The following is a 24,348-nucleotide window of genomic DNA, read 5'->3' as shown; positions in this document are numbered from 1 at the left end:
CCCCTTCGATTTGCGGGGCCTGCGGAGACCGGAAAGTTTCTCCGATGCGGTCTCAACCTGGCTTTGTCGTACCACTGACCTTCGCTCAAAACCAACAAGATCATGGAGATTTGTCGCATGTGAAATCTCAGATACGATCCCGGCTTATAAAAAACTCCAATGTCGTCTACCTTCAGCGACAACGCGGCGACCGCGGCGCGAGGCTTCGGCGCAAGTGTGGAGGATGACGGACTCGACCCAGAGAACAGCTTGATCGCGGACGAATACCCCGACGAGGTCGACTATTATGCTCTACTAGGCCTTTCTCAACAACCACCTCCGACCGAGGCCGAAATCCGTTCCGCGTACCGCAACCTTTCCCTCAGCTTCCATCCGGACAAACAACCGCCGCATCTCCGCGAGGCCGCTAAGCGGCATTTCACCCAGATACAGGAGGCGTACGATACACTCATTGACCCTCACAAGCGCACGGTATATGACTTGCTTGGAGCGGAGGGTGTCAAACAAGAATGGAGTACCCAGGGTACCATGGGTCCCGGGGGAGAGGCGCATACACAGGATGTTGGCGTGAAGGCCATGGCGCCCGAAGAGTTTCGACAATGGTTCTTGAAGACGATGAAGAAGCGTGAACGGAAGGCTATTGAAAAGCTTGTGGCATCTAAGGTATGTCTTCAATGCTTTTGATATCTTATTATCTAGATCAACGTTCTTTTTGCTAACATGATTGGCTGGCACTATAGGGCACAATCATTCTTGGGATAAATGCTTCAAACACAATCAGGGTGGATAAGGTTAATGAAGAGGTATCTATACAAGTACCATCGCCGAAGCTGAGTACTTTTGGTGCCACATATCAGTTCAAGGCTCCCTTGCGTATGCCTGGGTTTCTTGCCAGACCCGAGAACAGTAATGAGGATGAGGAGGAGAATCAAGACAAGGACCAGTCAGCGGAAGCTGATACAATGGAGGAGGAGAATTTTGGAGATGTGACATTGAATGCAGCTGTTACCGGTGGTATGACTCGTCAAAAACAGCCCTACATTGTCCAATTCGAGGATGGAACAGAGCAGGAAATCCAGGTCAGTTTCTCTCGTCAGTATGGGCCCTAGTCTCCCTTGTTAACCACCATACAGGTACCGGGTCCTCGCCTGTTAGTAGCCAAGGAGATACACCTTGGTGCGACCTTTACTCCCAACCTCAGAAGCCTAGCAAGTAACAAGGGAATCCTGACTTGGCGCCCTTTTTCGTTTCTTAGAGACTCGGCAGTCTCTGTTGAGGGTATTCTTTTACCAGATCCAGCCTTAAAAACCTCGATCGCTCGAAGTATCCAGCCAGTTTCCGGTATTAGGCCGTTCTCAGTTACAGCCTCTAGCACTATCAAACACTCCCTGTTTGAAACTCCTCCTGCATTGGATATTCAAGTCAGCAAACAGGTCGCTCAGCGAAAGATAGCTTTCTGGTCATGGTCCAGTGGCTCATGGGGATGGCCTGAATTCCTCTTCAAGCGCCTCATATTTCTTGGTATGAGTCCCGATACCCTTTTCGCCACGGAAGAGGAACACAGCAACTTCCAAATCGGCCTTATCTCGCTGCCTGAATCTAGCGGAAAGGTGCATGATGTGGATGATGAGGAAGACGACGAAGAAGACGAGTATCGCCAACTTTTACAGAAGAAGCGGGCCGCCAGTCGTACTGCAGAGACGTGGCAAACATTCCTGCAGGTTTCACCTGGCGGAGGTGCCATTGTCTTGAAATATGGACGAAATTTGTTCTCTGGAAAACCAACTGATGACCCTATCAAATCAGAGTGGAGCGGAGAGGGATATTTCCCCATGCCGAGGATGGAGGAAGCTCGCGGTGTGCGACTCGATGTTAGTAGTGTTATTTCTCACGATCTGAAGCCTAGCTGGACTGTCAAGGGAACCCGACGAGTTGGCGAGTATACCACCGTTGGGTTGGGCGTTGGTATTGCACACACTGGTGTGCATATGACTGTTTCCTGGAACCGCCTTGGGCAGGGCTTCAATATCCCTATCGTTCTGTGTCCTGCGAACGAGGCTAACCAGGATGCTGCTGTTTTCGCTACGCTTGCTCCATGGTTAGCTTATTGTGCAATCGAATTCGGTTACATACGGCCACGCGATCGTAAGAACCGACGACAAGCGGCGGCTCGTCGTCACAATGAGTTGAAGAAGCTCATACCTCAGAAGCGAGCAGAGAGCCAAGAAGCCATTGAGCTTATGGCTGATCAAGTACAAAGGCGACAAGCCCGAGAAGCGAAGCAAGATGGCCTGGTTATTACCAAGGCTGAATACGGATATGTTCCCTCGACAAGCAAAAAGTTACGGGCTAAATTCCCGGAATCTCGACTCATTGATGTGACGATCCCGGTAGCTGCGATGGTTGATCAAGGTCAACTAGGTATTCCTTCAAACATCGTCAAAGTAAGTGATTTGCCATTCTTTAACCTATTGCTTCATGCTAATATAAGTACACTAGTTCCACATCATGGGATTCCATGACCCTGCACCTTTGTTACCCAAGCGACTACGAGTTTGGTACACGTTCCAGGGTCGCGATCATTTCGTGGATGTCGGTGATAAAGAGGGCATTTCTTGCCCCATGCGCACGCACTTGGTCTCGACCTGAGCATTTTAATACCCTGCAGATATGAGTCTTTGGCATTTGGAAGCGTCTGCTTGTGTTGTATTTGTATTGCATTTTTTGCCTCTAGATAGTCGCCACACAACATTCTCTGCTCATGTTGTCATCTACAAGAGTTTCCAGTGAACATAACAAGTCAAATCATTATTCATTTTCGAAGGCAAATCGAGATCAATTGAGACTTTGTAAAAGCAAAAGCGAAAAATGAAAAATAATTAAATATCAAGGAGGACGGGTGAAAGTATATGGTGATCGCGGTAGGGCGGGCTAAATACACCTGTTGCGCAGCTCCCCAAAGTCAAGCGCATCACTTCGAGATCTTCATCCCACCCAACCACCTTGACTTGACAGCTTCGCTTTGCTCTCAAGTCTCACAATGGCTTCTCTTGCATCAGGACTTTTTAAGTCCCTCCCAAAGCCGAAATATACTGGCGAGGAGGAAGAGATACCCAAGCATGCGCAACCCCGTGGTCCGCGTGTGGTGGGCGCCGACCACCAGCTCGACCAAACTCAAATCGTCCTACGGGTAAGCTCTCAACGGGTCTATTCAAGTTCTTCAATATAGGCTGACTCGACCTTTCTTGTTCTACAGAAAACTGGCCCCCCGCCCTACGGAAACCGCACAGGATGGCGACCACGAGCTCCCGAGGATTTTGGCGACGGCGGCGCGTTCCCGGAAATTCTAGTAGCACAATACCCCCTCGATATGGGTCGGAAGGGAACCCCCTCAACATCGAATGCGCTTGCAGTCCAGGTAGATGCTGAGGGCAAAGTCAAGTACGACGCGATTGCCCGCCGCGGCCATAGCGACAATCACATTGTCCATGCCTCGTTCAAAGATTTGATCCCGCTGCGGCAGCGGGTGGATATGGGAGAAATCTCTCTTGACAGACCATCTGAGGAGGATGTTCAGGCACAGATGGAAAGGACGAAGAATGCGCTGGCCAGCCTGGTGGATGGAGCCGTGTCCGCACAGAAGCCCAAGAACGTCAAGGGCGGAAGCAGAGCCGAACCAACTTTTCTCCGATATACGCCGGCGAACCAGATGGGTGATAATAACAGCAAGAATGACCGGATTATGAAGATTGTGGACCGACAGCAGGATCCCATGGAGCCGCCCAAGTTTAAGCACAAGAAGATTCCTCGTGGCCCGCCATCTCCTCCACCTCCCGTTATGCACTCGCCGACAAGGAAGCTCACTGCGGAAGACCAAGAAGCCTGGAAGATTCCCCCGCCTGTGTCGAACTGGAAGAACCCCAAGGGTTACACTGTTCCTTTGGATAAGCGTTTGGCCGCGGATGGTCGTGGATTACAGGATGTTTCGATTAACGACAAGTTCGCCCAGTTCGCTGAAGCTTTGTTCACAGCTGATCGCCACGCTCGTGAGGAAGTGCAACTCCGCGCTCAGATGCAGCAGAAGCTGGCGGAGAAGGAAAAGGCTCAAAAGGAGGAGCATCTACGACAATTGGCACAGAAAGCCCGCGAGGAGCGTGCTGGGCCCAGTCGTCGTGACTCTCGAGCCCGATCTCGCTCCCGTAGCGCCAGTCGCAGTGTTTCTTCTTACTCTTCGCGATCTGGTAGCCCGAGCGAGGACGAAAGTGCAGCTCGGGAGCGCGAGCGGGAGCGTCGTGAACGTCGACAGGAGAACGAGCGGCAGCTTCGTCAGTCCCGTATGGGTACGGAGCGTCGTATTCAGGCCATGGCGCGCGAGCAGAACCGTGATATCTCGGAAAAGGTTGCTCTCGGATTGGCCAAGCCAACCCAGAGCTCCGAGTCCATGTGGGATTCTCGTCTGTTCAACCAAACTAGCGGCATGAACGCTGGGTTCAACGAAGATAATCCTTATGATAAGCCACTGTTCGCTGCGCAGGACGCCATCAACAGTATCTATCGCCCCCGGGCTCAAGCTGATGCTGATGACCAGGAGGGCGATGAGGGCGAGATGAGCAAGATCCAGAAAACCAACCGTTTCGAAGTTCTTGGGCGGGCCAAGGAAGGTTTCCGCGGAGCTGCTGATGCCGAGGTGAGCAAATCTAAAATTCCTTCGTAAAGAATTCCTCAAGCTAACAATTATCATTTACTAGGAGCGCCAAGGTCCTGTTCAGTTCGAAAAGGACACCGCTGATCCATTCGGCATTGACAGCATGATTGCCGATGTGACCACAGGTCAGAAGCGCTACGGAATCCAGGAGGCTGAGGAAGAGGATCGTGGTTCCAAGCGCGCCCGAGTTGATGACGACTAAATCTCTGTATTATTGTGCATTATACGACTTTCTGGTTTATTTTTGTGCCCTCTGGGCGTGAGGCAAGGCGAGGGGCAGTCTTGCGTGCATTACGGGCGTTCGGCGATGCGATATCTACCCCATTTTCCAGTTCAGACAACCCAAAATTCAAGCGACTTAATTGAGATACCTCATGGAAATACTCCTGATGGGCCCAGATTTGGATTCCCCTTCTAACAGACCTTCTACTCATACCCGTCTACAGTACGCAGTGAGTCTGAACCACCGTAGAAAAGATCATATAATCAAGAATCCAAATTGACAAGTACAGAAACTATTAAAACTACATATCGAAGTCCCGCCAAACCCTAGTTCTTGACCTCCATTATGTTGGGAGAGAGCACATCCTCCAGCCACTTGTAGGAGACTGGCAGACTATTCGGGTATCCCATGTGCACCATACCTTCAAAAAAGCGACCTTCCTTTGCTCCACCGTGGTTGAACAGTACCAGGCAATCCTCAATTGGGACGACACCATCGTTCACGCCCTGGGGTAAATGTCAGCTTGATATCCTTGTTTAATGCACAAGGAACACATACGTTAAGCAACAGCAATCGGCAGTTAGGTTGATCAACAACACCAGTCTCAACGAGCGAGAACTTCTTCTGCGAGTTCTTGATGAAATCATCCGTGCTAGAATAGCCATACTTCTCAGCCCAGCAATCCGTGATCCTAAATCCAAACCGTCAGCTCCGAACCCTTCAACCCTTGAAAAATAGCTCTACTCACGTAAACGGATACTCATGATCATTCACCTTAGCCAACCACTCAGGACTAAGGAAATGATGCGATCCAGGGCCATGAGCCACCGAACCCGCAAGCTGAGTCCGATGCGTACAAGCCGCCCGAATAGCATAGAAGCCACCAGCACTAAGACCCCAAGCCGCAACACGACTCATATCAAACTCGGGCTGCTGCGCCATATACTTCAACACAGCAGTCCACTGCCGATCCGCCGACTCCGGATCCGCAGGATCAGCCGGCGAGTCTGCCGTACCAGGAATCTCACAGATAACCGCCGCCCAGCCGCGGTTGATGATCTCATGCGTCCGCTGGCTATTGTCAGGCCTGTACCCGTCCAGCCCGGTCATAAGCAAGACGACAGGAACGGGGTTCGAGGCGCTCGCTTCGTTGGGAACGCGAACGTACAGCGGGATGCTGGGTCCATCGTTTGCGGCGCGGTGCGTGTGTGGGATAATCACTTCTTTGATGATGGGGTTCCACAGGGATGCGGCCTTGAGGTAGAGGTCTTTCTGGCGGTCGAAGGTTGCACGCTTGATTGCGTTGTCTGGACGTGTGGTTGGGCTTACGTAGGGGAAGCGGGCGATGCGGAGGACGACTGATGCGCGGCGGTAGAGATCGGCGGCGCGATCGGGGTGGCCGTACTCGAGAGCTTGGGTGGCTTGTTTCTCGAGGTTGTCTACGATTGGTAGGAAGGTTTTGGTGTAGGCGTCTGTGAAAGGGTCGTTGATGTTGTCCTGTTTTTGTTAGTTCTATTCGAGTATAAATTGCAATTATATCACAAAAGTTGTACTCACGGCAATCAACTTCTCGAAAATAGGCTCAAAGTCCTCGAATGATCCATCGTGGAAAGGATAGATGGATTTCTGGGACTGTATGCCATGCAAGATTAGCACTGTGTATAGAAAGGGTAGCGGGGAACTCACGCAAAACTTCCACTTTGTCTCCCATAGAGCTTTGATAGATCCTTTGTGAGGATACACCGTATCAAACCGGTCTCCCATCATCCATTTCGACATGATGAATAGCAAGGTATTGAATATCTAAGGATAGATTAGACGGACTGTGGTTGGATTTTTGCTAAGAAGCAACTAGACTAGGAAATAATAAATCGAAACAGCGAATTGGCAGAGTATTTTAATTTAATCTACTTGCACATTGCGATGTTACTGAGAACAGTGGCATCTGGGTAAGGGTTTTAATGCATGATGTAAACGTATCTGCATGAAAACAGTAAATGTGGGGATAAGGAAAGACCAAGAGGGCATATGATCGGAGCCCTCGGTGTTAGTTGCCACCGAGTCCGAGACAAAGACCGCAATACAAGTGAATGGACTTGTTATTTCCGCGTGGCGGGGAGAACAAGGGGTCGCCGGATCCGGCGTCCTTTGAGATAAGCTGGGATTACGCTCTTTACTATACGCTATACCTATGAGCTATGTGTGCCTTGTACTTGTACAATGTTCAATGGATATGAAGCTGCTGCCTTGGTTAATTACTTCAAAGTCCATTGCAATATCTTCTTACAGATGTTTGGGAATCTCGATGTATGGTTGACTATTCCATGGATGTGGAATGTTGTGCCCACACGACTTGCTGCATGCGGAAAGAGGAGATCGCCAAGATGGCACCCCTACGATCCACATTCCCTGGTGCTGAGAATGTAACTTCGAGGAAAGAGAGGATGAGGGGTAATAGATACTAAGCTAGATTCGTTTACAACCTTGGAAGACAATTGATGTAGAAAGAAATAAAATGATTCGTATATTGATGGCATGAGAATTAAAAATTACTCCCAAGACTTCGTCGACCAAAGATTAGCGATATGCAGCTTATATACAAGCCTGTTCAACATGCAAATGGGGTCTTCTATTGCGTGTACTGTCCCCAGTACTGGAAGTCCTTGGGCAGGTCATTGGGACTATGAAGTAATTAGCAACATGTATTTGGAACGAAAAGATGAGAAACTTACCCAGAGTCGGGTGCAGGGTGGATGACATCGTCCCCATCCTGAACATATTCGTTGTTCTCTTGGGAATTAGGCCAGGGACCCTTCGTATCATCAGTGTGAGCGACGATAGGCTTGCCGTCACCGTCAGGAACTTGAGCTTGGGACACATCAGTTTGAGAGTTAGGCCATGGTCCCTTGGTGTCTTCGGTGTGCCCGTAGGTAGGAGGGCGACCATCTGACCCATCGCCAATTTGGCCGTGGCTCTGGTCAACATCGGACTGAGGCCATGGACCCTTGGAGTCGTGCTCCTGAGCGTAGATGGGCTCATCGTGAGGGGGAGAGTACTCGGGAATAGTCTCCACAGGGTGAGGGGCAGGATATTCGGGAGCCACTTGGGGAGCCGGAGCTGGGGCATGGGGAGCTGGAGCTGGGGCATGGGGAGCTGGAGCTGGGGCATGGGGAGCTGGAGCTGGGGCATGGGGAGCTGGAGCTGGGGCATGGGGAGCTGGAGCTGGGGCATGAGCCGGTGCTTTGCCATGAGGAGCTGGAGCTGGAGCATGAGCTGGTGCTTTGCCATGGGGAGCTGGTGCCTTACCATGGGGAGCTGGTGCCTTACCATGAGGAGCTGGTGCCTTCCCATGAGGAGCTGCCGCTTTAACATGGGGAGCTGGGGCTGGAGCTTGGGGAGCCGGGGCTGGGGGAGCGGGCTTGTGAGCTCCGGACCCTTGAACCTTAGTAGTCTGGGAAGTAGCTGGTGCGGCCTTAGCTGGCTCGGGATACATAGCACCGTGATCTTCAGTGGGAACTTGGGTATTGAAACCCGACATATCCAGACCCTTCTTGCCACCAGCGTTTCCGCTAGTGGGATTCGGGTACGCGGCGCACACGTTGTAGTGGCTCTTAGGCGGGGGGTTCTCCGACTGAGGGAAAGTCTCGGGAGCCTCAATGATAGTTGCCATTAGACCAGCCTCAACATGCCATTCGACGTGGCAGTGGAGCAGCCACACACCAGGGTTATCAGCCCGGAATCGCAGAACGGTGTGTGACTGAGGTTGAACCATGATTGTATCACGACGGATAGGTGTCTTCGAGACATTTTTGAAGTACTGTCCGGTGAAGAAGCCATAATCGGGTCGCTGCAGAACCTGGAACTGGTGGCCATGCAAATGCCATGGGTGCAAGTTGTTGTGGTGGTTGTTGATAACGAGCTCAACAACTTCATTGTGCTTCACCACAAAGGGGTTAACCTGACCGTATACTGCAGGGTTTGACGCATACTCCGGACCCACTGTGTTGGCAGTGTAGAGGGTAGGCACATCCTGCGGCAGGTAGGTCTGATTGTTGATAGTGAAGCGAGGCATGCCGTTGATTTCAGCGGAGGATGTATCCAGAATGATCTGGTGATTGACCGGTTCAAGCAGAGCTTCGCGGTCAGCGGGAATGAAAGCAACGTCATCCGCGAAGTCCAACTCCGCAATAACAGGTGCCGGGGGAAGAGGCTTTGCCTCGTCATATACAAGCCATGCGGTGACATTGGGGTTGTAGCCCGCTGGGATGGCCCGGTCCTCATTGAAGAACATCATGTTGACATCCATGCTGTCCCAAATAGCAAAGTTTTTGCTGGTGTCGGACTTGGTGTGGATGAGAACGCTCGTCCGCTGTCCAGTAGCAAGACGAAGCTTTTTGTCACCGGTAGCATAAGGCTCGGTGTATACACCGTCTACTTCAACCACGGTCATCTCATGACCATCAATGACCCAGGTATGGCCTGGCCAATTGCCAACGCAAATGATGTGCACCAAGTACGTTCTGTTAGGCTTTACCTTGATCTTGGTGTTGGTAGAATCATTGATCAATGCCGAATTGGGGAGTGGTTCTTGGCCGTGGAAAGCTGCCTCGTTTTCTTTTGACTGGTACTTGGCGAGCAGGTCTGGCATCTGGTCATGATACCAATCACTCAAGGTGATGGTGAACTCATCATCGTATTGGAATGGTGGCTTGGGGTCGTGAACAATCAGGGCGCCGCGGAATCCATCGGGATACTGGCCCATGTTGTGCGAGTGGTACCAGTATGTTCCAGTTTGGTTAATCTGGACCAAGCATGTCAGTATGATCTTAGAGACTACCGAGCTCCAACTCTTAACTTACGTCGAAGTGATACTGCATGTGCTCCCCCGGAGGAATTCCACACTGGGTAACAGAAGTGGCTCCATCCATGACACCAGTACCATACTGGTGGAATCCATGCCAGTGAATGCCGGTAGACTGGTTCCCTAGGTGGTTTTGCACATCCACAATCAGACGATCACCAACGTCCACGTCGATCTGTGGACAGGGCCATTGACCATTGATTCCAATCACCGGGCGCTCAAAGCCATCCGGAGAGGCATTGACCCAAGTGACGTTCCAATCCAGGTAGACATCCTTGGCCGCAGCCAACTTGGCGGCCCAACTGGCCAAAAGAAGAAAATTAAACTTTGCCATCGTAGTCGTATAACGAGTGACTATCGGACTTGCAATCAGAGCGATACCTAAATCCTCTGATAATGCAATGCAAGCCGATTGATGTGGTAGGCCGAAAAATAAAAAATTAAAAATTAAAAAACGAGTGTGTCGGCGGCGTTGTTGATCGAAAAGTCCAAGAGAATTCGAACGGACATGTCTTCCTTTAACAATGTTCCGGCCGATCTGTGCTAGGGAGAAATGTTGTTTGGCTCCTCAATCCGGTGCCATACTTGCTGTAGTGCTAATCTCCTCCGGCGTCATTCAAGGATCAAAAACAAAGCCCTACATACGGCGGCTCTGGGCCAGACAGCGCCTCAAGCTTGCTTTTTCGCTCCTGGGACATTCCAGTATTCGGCTGGCTGTTCCGGTATGTTAATAAATAACCCATTTCGGCCTTCCCTCTGAAATTGCATGCAAGGGGTCGCATACCAGCCCATTCCCTTCGGGTAAATCGTAAACACTCTTGAAAACGTGTAGAAGCGCAGATTCTTGCTCCATAGATATTAATCTGAGCTCAGACAGACACTTGGGATGCAGTTAGTCAGACTCGTGGGTCTGCAATGGCAATTCCACTCCATACAGTATGTTGGAGATTGCTGTCTATCATCCAGCTTGTAACATAGATGTCAGTTGGCTGAAATGAGTAGAATCCATTGGGACTTTGTGTATATTTTCTCACTCTGCTCCTGCCCAGGTGTAAATGTTCTATTTTCCTTCGCAAGATGTCAGGGTCAACGGTCATCAGGAAGTCTTGTGTGTCCTGAGGTCATTGTGGGCCAGCAAAAAAGGCCGGTCATCATTATGGTCACCACGTATCAGCGGGGGTATGAGCGCCCACTCATTGCACACATGGCTCCACCCCGGACAACCCATGGTCCTTATCGCAGATCGTCGTTCCGGTCGGGAGCCAACCCCAATCGAGTCCGTATCAGAGGGCCAAGCGGGGGCCTCATGTCCGAGAGCTGCCATAATCGGATGACAGAGCCGGTTGCCGTCGGCTGTCCAGGTGTAGAGATAGTGAAAGTTCCTGATTAGAGGCAGCTGCAGGATATATTTGCCCACAGTGGCCAGTGCTCCCGGTCGATCAAGTGGACAGCGCGGGGTTGCAGATTGATAAATTAATGTTGTCTTATTGGGTGACTAGGGGTAAAGGTCAAACTAATGCATCATCACAGGTACCTACCATGTCAGAGCTAGTCTTCATCTCCCCACAGAAGGTCAGGTACCAAGCTCACTGCACGACATAGAGGTCCGTGGGCAACCGGGCGCCTAGCGCGGGGTTGGATGATAAGAAGAGATAAAGCGGATTTTGCATGAAATTTGGTAAAGGTTGGGCGATTACGATTGAAAAGAAAATTCAGTCACGGGTCTTCCTCCTTTTCGCTTTCTCTTTTATCTTGCTCCTTCTCCCGTCGACGCATTTGGTTTCACCTTATCCTTTGACTCAGCTACGGCCCGAGTCGATCCTTCTCAAATCCCCACTGACGCAAACTCACTGCCGATGGCGTGTATCCCGTACTAGGTCTGTCGCTGCATCAATGGCGTAATTTTTGGAAACGCCATGACATGCAGAAAGACCCCATGGAAACTCAACGCACTGTAATTCTCGAGTTTTCTTCTTTTCCCTATACCACGATTAGCCCTCGTTGCGCCACTTGCCACCAGATATGGATCAATCTTTGACTCTAATCGACGCCCAGGTCCACTTTGTGGTAAGTGGAGCCCAGCCCAATTATCTAGCTCCGTCATTTACCACATGTAAAAGGAAGAGCGACTGGTCCTCGTTCACATCCCACTGGAGTTGTACCCTTACTTCTTCAAGTCCGTCTTGAGATTGATCTATGATGAAATCGCTCCATTGGAAGAAGACCATAAGGACGATGATGGCTCTGCGGACTTTGACGATGGCTCTGTGAAAGAGTCAGAGTATCGATCGCCGGCATTTTTGAACGTGTCCATCACCCCAGTCGAGGTCTCCGTGATCTGCCCCAGAGCTCTTGTCGAGAAGTACTTCGACCCTACATTCACCAAATTGGACCAGTTAGACATCCAACTTCGTTCGCGGTTGGTTGTGAGTGACAATGACTACATTGCGATGCAAGTTCTAGGCCAAGGCCTTGTGGCTGGCAAACGTGTGCTGGAATTGACTAGTCCGCTTGCGCTGGCGGGAATGTATGCTCATATATATCGCCAGCATATATGAAAGAGACAGTATCGTACTAACATATATCTTAGTTCCATCTTCTTCATTTCAACTTACTTTTCCGATTACATCCTGGTACCATTCCACAGCAAAGCAAGTGTAATATCCACTCTCGAAAACCGAGGGTTCCAATTCGAAAATGCCACAGCAGCCTTCATCAACAGCTCTCTCAGTCCAACATCGCCATGCATCGAAAAATCACTTGGCGAGCTGATTCCGCCTGTCACTCCACCTCCATCAACACTTGCCGAGCTTCAAACCCGCACATTTGAAAACCTTCGCAAACGCCAAATCTCCCCAGTGGTAGATGAAACTCTACGCCTTGTCCAGTGTGCTGCCCACCATCAATACAATAGCGAAGAAAGCTCCATGTCCATTCTCCGGGACGCCCTCACGACCACCCTCCTAGTCGACAAACCACGCTTTCTCTCTCTAACCTTGGCGGCGCTCGACCCCGCCGCATCCCTACTCCTAGAAAAGCGGCTACTCCCCCGCTTCGCGAGCCCGGCAGCCTCACACCAGAACTACGAAGACGGCTCGGGGCTTCTCCTCGGCTCCAAAGAGGACTACCTTATTCCCATCATGCTCGACCTGCGTGACCTGCCCCTTGAAGCATCTGGTATCGTTTGCGGCGTGGCAGGCCGACTTGCAGAAGCAACTGACAGTCACTCCCCCCGCACCCCGAACGAGACCCAGAGTCCTGCCAGCGGCAGCTCTAACAGTGTTATTGGATCTGTGACTGAGCTGTTTGATACATTTGGAACGCGATTGGCACTCGGTGGTCTGGATAAGAATAAACGTCCCCCGCCACACCAACCCGTACCCGCGACTACGCACCACCTGAAGCCGGACTTGGACTTGTCGGCGGATGCGGTGGAGATTAGTTTCTTAAGTACTGCGCGGGCGGGTACTATTATTGTTGGAGAGGATGAGTTGCGCCGGGCGATTGATGCCTTGGAGGCGGAAAAGATGCATGATGATGTTGTAGGGGAACCAATTCAAGGCGAGGAGCCCGACGACACTGCATAAGATAGTGCTCTGAACCCTGCTCACGCCATGTTTCATCTCTTGTCAGTTGCATCGGGTTGGTGTGTTTCGCTGGTTCTTCCGCTCTCATCTTGTTTGTGATGATTGAGAGTAAAAGTGAATTTGTTGTTTTACTTGATTTCTTTGCCTCTTTTATGTCGCCTGTTAAGCCATGTATGTATGATAACATGATCTCCCATGCCCAATTTAGCTCACTTCAGACTGATCTCTACTTTTTTGCCAACGTTGCTATGCGAGGATTTCATTATATGACTACATAATACGCAAGTGACTTAATGTGTTTGTTCCGAGATCCCTGCCCGTGGAAGTGTATATATATGTATATAAATCCTTATCCATATGCCGCATAAGTACCTGCTATTCCCATATGTGCAGTCCATATCCATCATACCGCCTCATAAACATACAAGGTTGAATTGTGCTGATCAGGAAGACAATAGATCCTCAATTTGCCATCCACAACTGCGATATCGATGGGGTTCTCTGTCATGGATGTGCCGAGATCACTTGTCAAGGAAATAGGTACCTCCCAGAGCGGCAACATGGTCTGCAGATCGATCAGAGCAATACCTCCCAGGTTGAACGAGGACGAGGATGATTCGATCGTAGCAACACCACCACAAAACATAATTGGCCTTGTGGGATTCCAACCTCCAAACCGGGCTGACATAGCACTAGGTAATGCATGATGACCAAGAAACTTGCAATCCTGATAATCAACAAAGAATGATGGGTCTGACACGGACGACTTTGCCTCAGTGAAGGCGGGAAGAGGGGCAAATCCTTCGGGATAGTCCTTCATCGACCAGGTTGTGGCATTGCGACCACCCCAATTCAGCGTGACAATGTCATCAGTAATTGTATCGTGCACGATCCCACCATTATGGTCATGGGTACGAAACAGGGCCTCTTTTTGCAAAGTAAGAGGGTCGATGCGAACAATCGTTGCTGTGGTATTTGGCCGATACTGAGCTATTGCGTCCCAAATGTAGCGGCCGTCGTAATCGATACCACCTGTGTGGTACTCAATATCCCCTGGAGGTGTCAGAGTAGCATTGGCAATGAGCCTACCCTGACTATCGTATATAAGCATATGTGCGAAGCCTGCGCCTGGGCTTCGGTCCGTGCCGTTGATCGGATGAGCATATTTCTGGGTCGCGACAGTATATTGACCGGCTGAGACGAAGAATCGGTCGTCACCAACACGGACCATGCCTTCTGGTTCGCCTGTGTCCCCTTCAAAATGGGTCTTCGAGATGAGTTTCCAAGTTGTGGATCGGCCGAGGTTTGCGAAAAGCTGGACGATCGATGCGCCATCCGAAGTGGCATGCGATGGTGGAAGCTTGTTGTCCGGAAGGAATGGATCATTAGGTCGAATAATGGTCACATTTGTGGCAAGACTTAATTTTAGTGCTGCAGCCACAGCAACGATGTTTGAAGCTTTCATTTCGATCTGTAAATGAATGGACGAATCCTGTCCTTTCAACCTAGTAGAGGATTATCGGCATAAATACCCTGTAACACTATACAGGTGAATGAATCTGCCGAGCCGACTCCCGCTATTTCAAGGCCTCGGAGTGATTCGAAATCCCGAAATCGGAAATGACGTTGAAAATCATCCACGAAAAATAGATTAGATGCGGAGACCCGTTAAGCCCACGTTGGGCGGCGGCGATCATTCGTTGGTTGATCCTTTGTTCAACCAAAAACCCGGACAGTACCTGATCAGCACGTTAGCGACAGTATCATCCAGCTTTAGTCAAACAAAGACACGCCACTTACCGTCAGAGCATCCACCGGCCCAATGGCCAGTTGGGTTCCAGGCCACACAACTCACCACCTTGACTTTCTCGTCCATTGGCACCGTCGCAGCGACCTCTCCAGTGAGTACATCCCAGGCAAAGACTGCAGCACCGAGACTTGTATCATTCTTCGCAGCTTCACTGCCACTGAGAACCACTCCATCGCCCTGCGCGAAGACAGAGCGGACTCGCAATTCAGCGTTCCGGTAAGTATGACGAGGCTTGGTAGCGTGCGAAAAGGAGTCCTTCTCTTTTTCTGGACCACCAAAAGCCGCAAGAAGGTTTCCATTAGAGCGATCCAGCATCCGGATGTAGCCATCCAGGGTAGAAGCAAGAAGGACATTCCCGTCTGCTGAGCACCGGATACTCGTCACTGGGTGCGCGAGGACGTCATCAGTTGTTCTGCCCATGCGAACATCGTATACTCGAACATGACCATCGTAGCTGCCGCTGGTAATAGAATATGATGGCATGTGAACATGTAGAGATGAAACAGTGTCGCTTGCTTCTGTGAGTGACTGAATAGGCTTGTAGTCTTTGGAACGGGTATCCCAGAGATTTACCGTAGTATCTGCGCTACCTGAAGATGACGAAACAACTGTCAGCAATCTCCAACGTCTTCATCAAGATTCGGACTGGGGTAGAACAATACCAGTGACGACAACCGAATCACCGTCGCCGGCAAATTGCACCGCCTCTACTCGACTGGTATGCCCCGTCCACCGTCTAGTCGTGCTGCCTTGCTCAACATCCCATAGGAAGACCTGACGATCCCCTCCTACGCTAGCGAATCGTGCATTGTCTGCAGCGACAGCCACGTCGAGGACAGAGTAGCCATGGGCCTCATAACGTTGGATCGGGGTGTTGGTTTCTACTGGCTCCGTGAAGCTTCCAGCATTATTCGGGATAGCGCGCGACAAGTGAATAGCGCGGTCGGAGGAGCCTGTAAGTATGTATGTGCCTGGGTAGCTGGAGAAGGTCACGGCGTTGACGGGGGCTGGCGAGAAGAGTTGGTGTTAGTATTAAGTCATTCTGTGAGGGCCCGGCACGCTAGAGCTTACCATTGTGTGTTTTCAAGGTATGCAGATGTCGGGTAGGGAATTTTTTAGCGGGCATGACGAGCGAGTCGTTGCAGACAAGTGCTGTTAAGTGGTGGGGGAAACTTGGAGAGACTGCGGATGCGCGTGGAGCTCGGCCAAACTAGGGCCGGAGGTCCTCCCTCATACTTCATGTAAATTGACAGCTAGGCTTCGAACTCTCCATACAAGCTATGGTAAGATAGGTACGCAAACTACTTTTTTGTTTGTTTGTTTTTCTTTTTTTTCCATGTGCAGAAGGAATGATTAACTCTGTATTTTCCCGCGCTACAGAAAACAGGAGGGGGTTATTATCAAGAATGTAGACACCATCGCTAGCTACCAGCGGTAAATGGATATAACAGAACAAAACGGACCAGCCTCTTGAGGCAAAGGTGCGCCCTCCCAAGCGCGTAAACCGGCAAGACGTAGGGTACTCAAGAGAAGAAAAAGAACGAGGGAGCATGCACAGCCTGCTTACTCCCTTTTTGACATAACACCATCTTAACGACGACCATGGCTGCGGGTGCTGGAGCCCTGCAGGTTCTCGATCTCGCCCTCGAGTTGTTTGATCCTAAAAGCAGTTAGTATCGAGTAGTGCAAATTGGAACCCAAGTGTAGAAAAAACATACGCTGCGTGGGTGGCCTCCAGGTCCTTGTTGAGGCGGTCGCGCTCGGAGATAAGCTTCTGCTCCCACTGGCGGAAGCGCTGCTCTTCGACCTTGACCTGCTCGGTGAAACGCTTGCGAAGGTTCTCCTCCTCCTCCTTGAACTTGGGGTTGTCCAACTTGCGAGGCCGAGCCTCGCCAAATTTGCGGGTCTCCATCTGCTGGGCGCGGTAGGCCTCGTAGTGCTGCTCCTCGGTAGTGTGGATGAGATCGAGCATATGGGTGCGGATCAAGATCGATCGGAGCTTCTTGAAGTCGCAGTGGTCCTCGTTCTCAACCTCAGCGACACCCCAAGCGTACTGACGACCCTTGACAACACGGCCATCGTTAGCCTTAACGTCTTTCTCGGAACCAATGACGGCGAAGGGCATGGCAGCCATCAAGCTGCGGGCGTGAGTAGCGGCGTGCTCATCATCCTCCTCGATAGGCGGTGTGTAGATCTTGATTCCCTGGGCCTCAATGACACGGCGGATCTACGAAGAAATTGTTAGTCGGGTTGTTTGTTGATTCCCTTATCGCTCATTAGCCTCCACTCACTCTCTCCTTGTAGCGAAGCAGGTCGGCGTGGCTCAGGGTATCGGCCTTGGCGACAACGGGGATCAAGTTAACACGCGAGCTCAGGCGCTTCATGACCTCAATGTCGAGGGGCTTGAGAGTGTGTCCAGTGGGGCGGATGAAGTACAAGCAGGCGTGCACACGCATGTCAATCTTGTCCGTCCGGCGGGGCTGCTGTTCCTGGAGCATGTAAGACTCGTGCTGGTCATCCAGGAACTCGATGATAGGCTGCCAGGAGTCACGGTTGTTGACATAGTCACCGAAGCCGGGGGTATCAATAACGGTCAGGCGAACTAAACAATAGACAACGAATCAGTAAGTGTCATTTATTGACCCCCTCCAGTCATGAAACCCCACCTTTGAAGAACTTCTCCTCAAGCTCGGCCTTGGTGATCTCAATCTCGACAGTGCGGTCGACCTGCTTCTGATGGCGGCGTTTGTGGTCGGCGTAATTCTTAATAGTAGTAGAGAAGAGGGTGTTGATGAAGGTAGTCTTTCCCAATCCCGACTCTCCAGCAACCTGCCGATATTGGTGGTTAGTCGTCAATGGATTCTGTTCTTGTATTGCAAGCTCCGACACACCATAATTGTGAACGCCGCACCCCGCTTCGCGACAATCTTGTGTCTGAAGGGTTATCAATTAGTATGTTTATCCTAGGCCAATTTGAGGTATCGAGTCGAGTTCGACGGAGTACGCACCGCTGGTTGGGGAGCTACATGGGGGCACATATATTGATTAGCGACGAACTCGATTAAGCTTCATTTGGAGGTTGCGGGAAATAGCTTACATTGGCAATGCCAATAGGCGTGGCGGTCTCAGTTGTCGACATGGTGGGCTTAAAGGGCAAATGAAGACAAGAAAAAGAGACTCCTCAAGTGTATACCTGAAGGGAAAAAGTGGAAAAATGAAACCCCCAAGAAAAGCGTTGAATTGTAAAAAGGGGAAGGCGTGAACTTGACTTCCGACCAGCGGTCTCTTTCCCCCCTGAATCTCCTTTCTCGTTTTCTGGAGTAGAGCTGGCCCTTGCCTATCTGGGTTTAGCGCCTAACACTATACCCCTTACGGTTCGGGGCCGGAAGAACTAAGGATGCGACGCTTATCGCATGGATTCTGCTAATCAGCTTGAAATTTTGCACCGTGAAGCTGTCGCAAGTGGGAAAATGAAGACCGATTTTAAGGTGAGCAGTGCTATTCTGCATGAATTGTACGGTGTATCTGACCATTGAATCACAGTTCTCCAACCTTTTGGGGACGGTCTATCGTAAGGGCAATTTGCTCTTTACTCCAGATGGCACCTGTCTACTTTCGCCCGTAGGCAATCGGGTCACAGTCTTTGACCTCGTCCAGTAAGTGCGCTTCTCATGGCTTTATTGTAGTCGTTGACGACAAATCATCCGGAACCTTTGGTCCCTGACTTTCAATTTTCAGCAATACCTCTTATACCCTTCCATTTTCGCACCGCACCAACATCGATCGCCTGGATCTTTCCCCGAAAGGCAACCTGTTGCTGACTATCGATGAAACTGGCCGGGCAATTTTGACCAATTTCCAACGGCGCATCGCTATCCACCACTTTTCCTTCAAGGGGCGCGTCACTTCACTCAAATTTTCCCCGTCGGGTCGGCATTTCGCAGTAGGCGTCGGAAGACGCTTGCAAATCTGGCAGACCCCATCTACCCCTGGAACCGAAACCAATGGCGAGATTGAGTTTGCTCCGTTCGTTCTCCACCGCGACCTTGCCGCGCACTTTGACTCTGTTCAAAATATCGAATGGTCGAGTGACTCCCGGTTCTTGCTGACCGCATCCCGAGATTTGACTGCGCGAGTGTGGAGCTTAAATCCGGAGGATGGTTTTGAGCCTACTACTCTGGCGGGCCACCGCCAGGGTGTGGTGACAGCACACTTTGATGCAAACCAGGAATCCATCTACTCTGTTAGTCAAGATGGAGCCCTTTTCCGCTGGGAATACGTGACGAAGAAAGACCCAGAAACCGATGAGGATATCGCAGAAGCCCAGTGGAGAATTACGAAAAAGAATTTCTTTATGCAGAATGATGCGAATGTCAACTGCGCCGCATTTCATGCACCCTCAAACCTGCTGGTGGTTGGCTTCTCCAACGGTCTCTTCGGGCTGTATGACTTGCCCGAGTTTAACATGATTCATTTGCTGAGGTATGTGGAAAGATTGTCTTTTTGTGGTCTCTTCGGTGTTAACTTACCATGATTGTGTTTAGTGTCTCACAAAGCAACATTGATGTTGTGACCATCAACCAGTCTGGAGAATGGCTTGCCTTCGGATCCTCCAAACACGGTCAGCTGCTAGTCTGGGAGTGGCAGTCAGAATCCTATATTCTGAAGCAGCAAGGCCATCTTGACTCCATGAACTCCCTAGTTTATTCCCCGGATGGACAGAAAATTGTGACCACCTCCGACGACGGCAAGGTCAAGGTGTGGGATGTAAAGTCAGGCTTCTGCATAGTGACTTTCACTGAACACACTAGCGGAGTGACGGCGTGCGAGTTCGCTAAGAAGGGAAGCGTTCTATTTACTGCATCCCTAGACGGCTCTATTCGAGCATGGGATTTGATTCGATACCGTAACTTCCGCACATTCACCGCACCTTCTCGACTTTCATTCTCTTCTCTGGCGGTAGACCCCAGTGGAGAGGTGATATGTGCCGGATCTCCAGACTCTTTTGATATCCATGTGTGGTCTGTACAGACCGGTCAATTGCTGGATCAGCTATCCGGTCACGAGGGCCCTGTGTCCGCCCTTGGCTTTGCTGCTGATGGTAACCACTTAGTCAGTGGCAGCTGGGACCACACTGTGCGCATCTGGAGTATCTTCGGCCGAACCCAAACTAGCGAGCCCCTTCACCTTATGTCTGATGTCCTCAGCGTGGCTTTCCGGCCTGACGGACAACAGGTTGCGGCCTCAACCTTGGATGGTCAGCTTTCGTTCTGGTCAGTGGAGGATGCTGTTCAACAAGGTGGTGTCGATGGACGCCGCGATGTATCCGGTGGCCGCAAAGTATCTGATCGCACAACTGCCGCAAATTCGGCTGGAACCAAGTCCTTCAACCGTATCACCTACAGTGCAGACGGTAGCTGCATTTTGGCCGGTGGTAACAGCAAGTATATTTGCTTGTACGATGTGGGAACAGGTTCTTTGATCAAGAAATTCACGGTCTCGGTGAATCTGTCTCTAGATGGTACTCAGGAATTCCTGAACAGCCGGAATCTCACCGAGGCTGGACCTCGCGCCCTCATTGACGAAACAGGAGAGGCATCTGACAAGGAAGATCGTATTGACAGTACGCTCCCTGGTGCGAAACGTGGTGATGCTGGTGCTCGTACTACTCGCCCTGAAGTACGAGTGACCTCTGTCGATTTTGCCCCAACTGGCCGCGCCTTCTGCGCTGCGTCTACTGAGGGCCTTCTCATCTACAGCCTGGATGACGACTTTGTCTTTGACCCCTTTGACCTTGACATCACGATCACTCCATCCAGCATCCTCGCCACAGTCGAGGCTGCTAAGAGCGCTGCGGCCGCTGGCACTGTTGATGGGGAAAACACATTCCTTAAGGCACTAGTCATGGCATTCCGCTTAAACGAATCCAAGATCATCCGTGCTGTGTACGAGTCGATCCCGCCATCTGATATCCCACATGTGGTCCGTGCCGTACCTACGGTCTACTTGCCCCGTCTGCTTCGTTTTGTCGCACACGCAGCCGACGAAACCCCTCATCTTGAATTCAACTTGATGTGGATTGAGTCTCTGTTCAGTTGCCACGGCCGATACTTCAAGGAAAACTCGGGAACATTTGCCCCTGAACTTCGCGCTGTCCAGCGAGCCGTTGATGATATCCGTGAAAACCTCAAGCGGTTGACCGAAAAGAACCTCTACGATCTCAACTACCTTCTCTCTAAGCCTGTCCTCGCCGATAAGAAATCATCGAGCGCAATGTTAGCAATGACTGCAGGTGACGCCGAGGAAGATGACGACCAAATGGCCGACGCCGACGTCGACGACACAGAGGGCGACTGGGTTGGATTGGAATAAATTATTTCGTAATTCCCCCTCTGTGTATGTCTACTTTGCATCTGCGCTTGGCGTTTGTATATTATAGGACGGTAAAGGGAATCTAATCCCTCAAAAGTGCTGTATCTAGGTATTAGAGATTATGTCGCCCTTTGAATGAAAACATATACCAAAAGGATTCTGCAGCTTCTTCTGTTTGTAGTTGTGCCCCCCGCGATTCTAGGGCTACATTTATAGAAAACCATTCAAATCCTTCAGTCCATTGTAGGTATGCATCTATATGATTTTTAGCGGCAAAGACTTGTTTGGATTTTGTGAGTTTCAATATATCTATGCTAAAGGCCATCAAAAAGATGTCGGGGTCCCCTTCACGCTTGAATGACTGGATTTCAGCTCTAGGGCTCATTTGAGACAGAGTAAATGATGGAAAATTTCAGATAGTTTGTCTGGTTGCCAAAAACCAATATGAGCAAAAAGAAGAGGTCGTGCCCGGGATCGAACCGGGATCGCCAGAATCAGAATCTGGAGTGATAGCCATTACACTACACAACCTTACTTGCTGTTAAGATGTGTTTTTTTGAATCATCAACCTGAGCTTCAGCCCAGCGTTACAAAGAAATCAATTCTAAAAAATAAATTGGCAAAACTTTACATAAGAGCACACCTTTGCCGATGATAATATAGACAAGAATCACAAAAATAAGGTCGTGCCCGGGATCGAACCGGGATCGCCAGAATCAGAATCTGGAGTGATAGCCATTACACTACACAACCTTAATTGGGTTTAGTGCGAAGTTTGAGCGCTTATATTGAATGTTACCAGTGACTACTTCGGGAGTGACCAACCTCGATGGGGATTCAGAAGCTGTAGTTTAATTGCACTCCAGCCTCGGCAGATATGCTAGCTATGGCCCGGTTGGAAAACCCTGCCCAAATAATCAATGGATTCGTGGACCGACATAGCGACTCGGAGGTAAAGGGGGCCAACTTAGTTGTATATTTATACAACGATGTCATCCATGAATGAGAGCACTTAAGCTTGGAAGCCAGGTGTTTGCGGGTGGCAAGTAATAGTTTGGAAGTGTAGTGGTCTAACGCATGTTTAGGAAAATACTGCTTGAATCTCATTAACCTTTCATTCCTCTCAAGATAGTCCCTGGTATTTGGATTGTATTTCTGATTCATCCAAAGAAGATTCTATTTGAATTATGCGTCTGTGGGCGTATTGAAGAATGTTTAATTTGGAAACGGCATTGAGAACGCCACACTAGCAATAGTATATAATCTGGAAGTAAGAGTAAGTAGTAAATTTGTAGCGCAAATAATTGTGATTAAACTAAATTGTCTCGGTTCGTGATCGGCTCATCCGCTAAAGCCGTCGAGGGCTTGTGGCTAAAACCGAAATATAGAGCTGATCGAAGCTATTTTACCCGGATCCACAGATATACCTGTTCAATAAGCAGCCCCGTTACAGCATTGAAAACCTTCCGATGACATGGGCGTTGGTCGTCAAACTTGAGCCCTAAATCGATTGTCATAACTCGTATAGATGAGATGTTAGCGTCAATTATGGCCAATCTGATATCACTTTCTCATACAGTGGTCCAGCCCGTTAGAAATCTGGGAAAGAGATTAAGGTGAATTATACAGTATAAACACTTGAACGAACGAGCTCCTGTAGAAGTGACTGTACACTCATCCATGTGTTGATAGTCTTTTTTCATCACCTGTCTTTCCCTAAAGAGACACACTTTTAAGCGTGACTTGTGAGTACTTCAAGATCACCCTTTCATTTTCGTTGATAGTTAGAGCCAAAAAATTATTGGAGGAGGGCAATCAGTCCATATCAAAGTACAGATTGGGGGGAAAAATTCGTCAAAAAGAAAAGGTCGTGCCCGGGATCGAACCGGGATCGCCAGAATCAGAATCTGGAGTGATAGCCATTACACTACACAACCTTACTTGTTAGAGTGATTCGACTATTAACCTATATGTTCCTACAGTATGATCTAGACTTAGTGTTGTTACTAGTGAATCTTGAGTGGATTCTTTCCTGATTGGGAAAATTTGACACCACAACCTTCCAACATACACGAAGGCCATTATCGCCGTCGGGAGTCTTTTTCCCTTTCTTCTTGGTTTCTAGCACTTAAAATAGCGCCGCCTGAGAAAAAAAAATTTAAAAATTTACAAAATTTTGCCCTGAGGATCACTACCGCGCGTTCTCATCCCGCCAATTCCTTTGCATATGATCACTGTGGACTTCATATCAGGCCTACCAGGCGATTCGCGTTAATCACCTATTTAACACCCTGATAGGAGGTGGTGGCTCATTTGATGCAATTAAATGATTGTAATCTCCCGGTCGTCATCATTACGGAGTAATACCATGGTCATGGTTGTCATGATTGTTTTTTTCATAATGAGATTTGCTCAAGCATACTTATTGGCGTAGCTCACCGATGGGCTCTACTAGAGCTTATTGGGGAGCGGGGTGTTCCACCTCTGATCTATTTAATAATTTAGAGAGGGTCCTCTTAACTTCATCCATGTTTTCATATTAGTACCATGTCACTCACAAGTGACAATCTCACAATCCTATACACTCGTTGTTTCATTAACTCTATTTTGTAATTACAGAACAATTCAAAAGTAAGGTGGAAAGCATCTTGCGGCACAGTTCTTGGTTTGTCCGAGGCCAGAATATAATATCACCAAGCTAGCGGGTCAATGCAAAATTCACTTCCGTCACTTGTTGTCTTATACGAAACCTTATCACAACTAAGGTTGTGTAGTGTAATGGCTATCACT

General features: G+C 49.8%; 10 protein-coding genes across 10 annotated transcripts; 4 read left to right on the top strand and 6 right to left on the bottom strand.

Annotated features, from left to right (window-relative positions):
* Nucleotides 1-159: 159 nt before the first annotated feature.
* On the top strand, nt 160-2,649 carry N7503_011307 (J domain-containing protein; the record flags this gene model as incomplete). The annotated part of the gene is made up of 4 exons (XM_057070853.1): nt 160-663; nt 741-1,079; nt 1,134-2,444; nt 2,500-2,649. 4 exons carry the CDS (start codon nt 160-162, stop codon nt 2,647-2,649), a joined length of 2,304 nt encoding a protein of 767 aa, XP_056917464.1.
* A 391-nt stretch (nt 2,650-3,040) lies between these two features.
* N7503_011306 (SKIP/SNW domain-containing protein) lies at nt 3,041-4,907 on the top strand (the record flags this gene model as incomplete). The annotated part of the gene is made up of 3 exons (XM_057070852.1): nt 3,041-3,190; nt 3,257-4,687; nt 4,749-4,907. The coding sequence occupies 3 exons, from the start codon at nt 3,041-3,043 to the stop codon at nt 4,905-4,907; spliced, it is 1,740 nt and encodes a 579-aa protein (XP_056917463.1).
* Nucleotides 4,908-5,254: 347 nt separating this feature from the next.
* On the bottom strand, nt 5,255-6,707 carry ayg1 (heptaketide hydrolyase ayg1; the record flags this gene model as incomplete). Its single annotated transcript, XM_057070851.1, has 5 exons — nt 5,255-5,434; nt 5,487-5,619; nt 5,677-6,425; nt 6,486-6,560; nt 6,615-6,707. The coding sequence occupies 5 exons, from the start codon at nt 6,705-6,707 to the stop codon at nt 5,255-5,257; spliced, it is 1,230 nt and encodes a 409-aa protein (XP_056917462.1).
* An 850-nt stretch (nt 6,708-7,557) lies between these two features.
* On the bottom strand, nt 7,558-10,123 carry abr1 (multicopper oxidase abr1; the record flags this gene model as incomplete). The annotated part of the gene is made up of 4 exons (XM_057070850.1): nt 7,558-7,609; nt 7,661-8,045; nt 8,235-9,729; nt 9,788-10,123. The coding sequence occupies 4 exons, from the start codon at nt 10,121-10,123 to the stop codon at nt 7,558-7,560; spliced, it is 2,268 nt and encodes a 755-aa protein (XP_056917461.1).
* A 113-nt stretch (nt 10,124-10,236) lies between these two features.
* N7503_011303 (uncharacterized protein) lies at nt 10,237-10,532 on the bottom strand (the record flags this gene model as incomplete). Its single annotated transcript, XM_057070849.1, has 2 exons — nt 10,237-10,327; nt 10,435-10,532. 2 exons carry the CDS (start codon nt 10,530-10,532, stop codon nt 10,237-10,239), a joined length of 189 nt encoding a protein of 62 aa, XP_056917460.1.
* A 1,279-nt stretch (nt 10,533-11,811) lies between these two features.
* On the top strand, nt 11,812-13,376 carry N7503_011302 (ACT domain-containing protein; the record flags this gene model as incomplete). Its single annotated transcript, XM_057070848.1, has 3 exons — nt 11,812-11,856; nt 11,910-12,316; nt 12,380-13,376. The coding sequence occupies 3 exons, from the start codon at nt 11,812-11,814 to the stop codon at nt 13,374-13,376; spliced, it is 1,449 nt and encodes a 482-aa protein (XP_056917459.1).
* A 403-nt stretch (nt 13,377-13,779) lies between these two features.
* Nucleotides 13,780-14,841, bottom strand: N7503_011301 (uncharacterized protein; the record flags this gene model as incomplete). Its single annotated transcript, XM_057070847.1, has 1 exon — nt 13,780-14,841. The coding sequence occupies one exon, from the start codon at nt 14,839-14,841 to the stop codon at nt 13,780-13,782; it is 1,062 nt and encodes a 353-aa protein (XP_056917458.1).
* A 251-nt stretch (nt 14,842-15,092) lies between these two features.
* N7503_011300 (WD40 repeat domain-containing protein) lies at nt 15,093-16,312 on the bottom strand (the record flags this gene model as incomplete). The annotated part of the gene is made up of 4 exons (XM_057070846.1): nt 15,093-15,115; nt 15,177-15,776; nt 15,849-16,193; nt 16,258-16,312. The coding sequence occupies 4 exons, from the start codon at nt 16,310-16,312 to the stop codon at nt 15,093-15,095; spliced, it is 1,023 nt and encodes a 340-aa protein (XP_056917457.1).
* A 464-nt stretch (nt 16,313-16,776) lies between these two features.
* Nucleotides 16,777-18,325, bottom strand: aspC (septin CDC12; the record flags this gene model as incomplete). The annotated part of the gene is made up of 7 exons (XM_057070845.1): nt 16,777-16,846; nt 16,905-17,413; nt 17,478-17,788; nt 17,853-18,015; nt 18,078-18,120; nt 18,195-18,208; nt 18,284-18,325. The coding sequence occupies 7 exons, from the start codon at nt 18,323-18,325 to the stop codon at nt 16,777-16,779; spliced, it is 1,152 nt and encodes a 383-aa protein (XP_056917456.1).
* A 331-nt stretch (nt 18,326-18,656) lies between these two features.
* Nucleotides 18,657-21,558, top strand: N7503_011298 (snoRNA-binding rRNA-processing protein PWP2; the record flags this gene model as incomplete). Its single annotated transcript, XM_057070844.1, has 4 exons — nt 18,657-18,674; nt 18,730-18,842; nt 18,925-19,668; nt 19,731-21,558. The coding sequence occupies 4 exons, from the start codon at nt 18,657-18,659 to the stop codon at nt 21,556-21,558; spliced, it is 2,703 nt and encodes a 900-aa protein (XP_056917455.1).
* Nucleotides 21,559-24,348: the final 2,790 nt, after the last annotated feature.

Source organism: Penicillium pulvis (assembly GCF_028828015.1).
Source record: "Penicillium pulvis strain IBT 33274 chromosome Unknown scaffold_8_segment0_segment0, whole genome shotgun sequence".
Lineage (NCBI taxonomy): Eukaryota > Fungi > Ascomycota > Eurotiomycetes > Eurotiales > Aspergillaceae > Penicillium > Penicillium pulvis.
The sequence above is the reverse complement of the archived record's forward strand: the minus strand, read 5'-3'. Positions and strand labels throughout refer to the sequence as shown.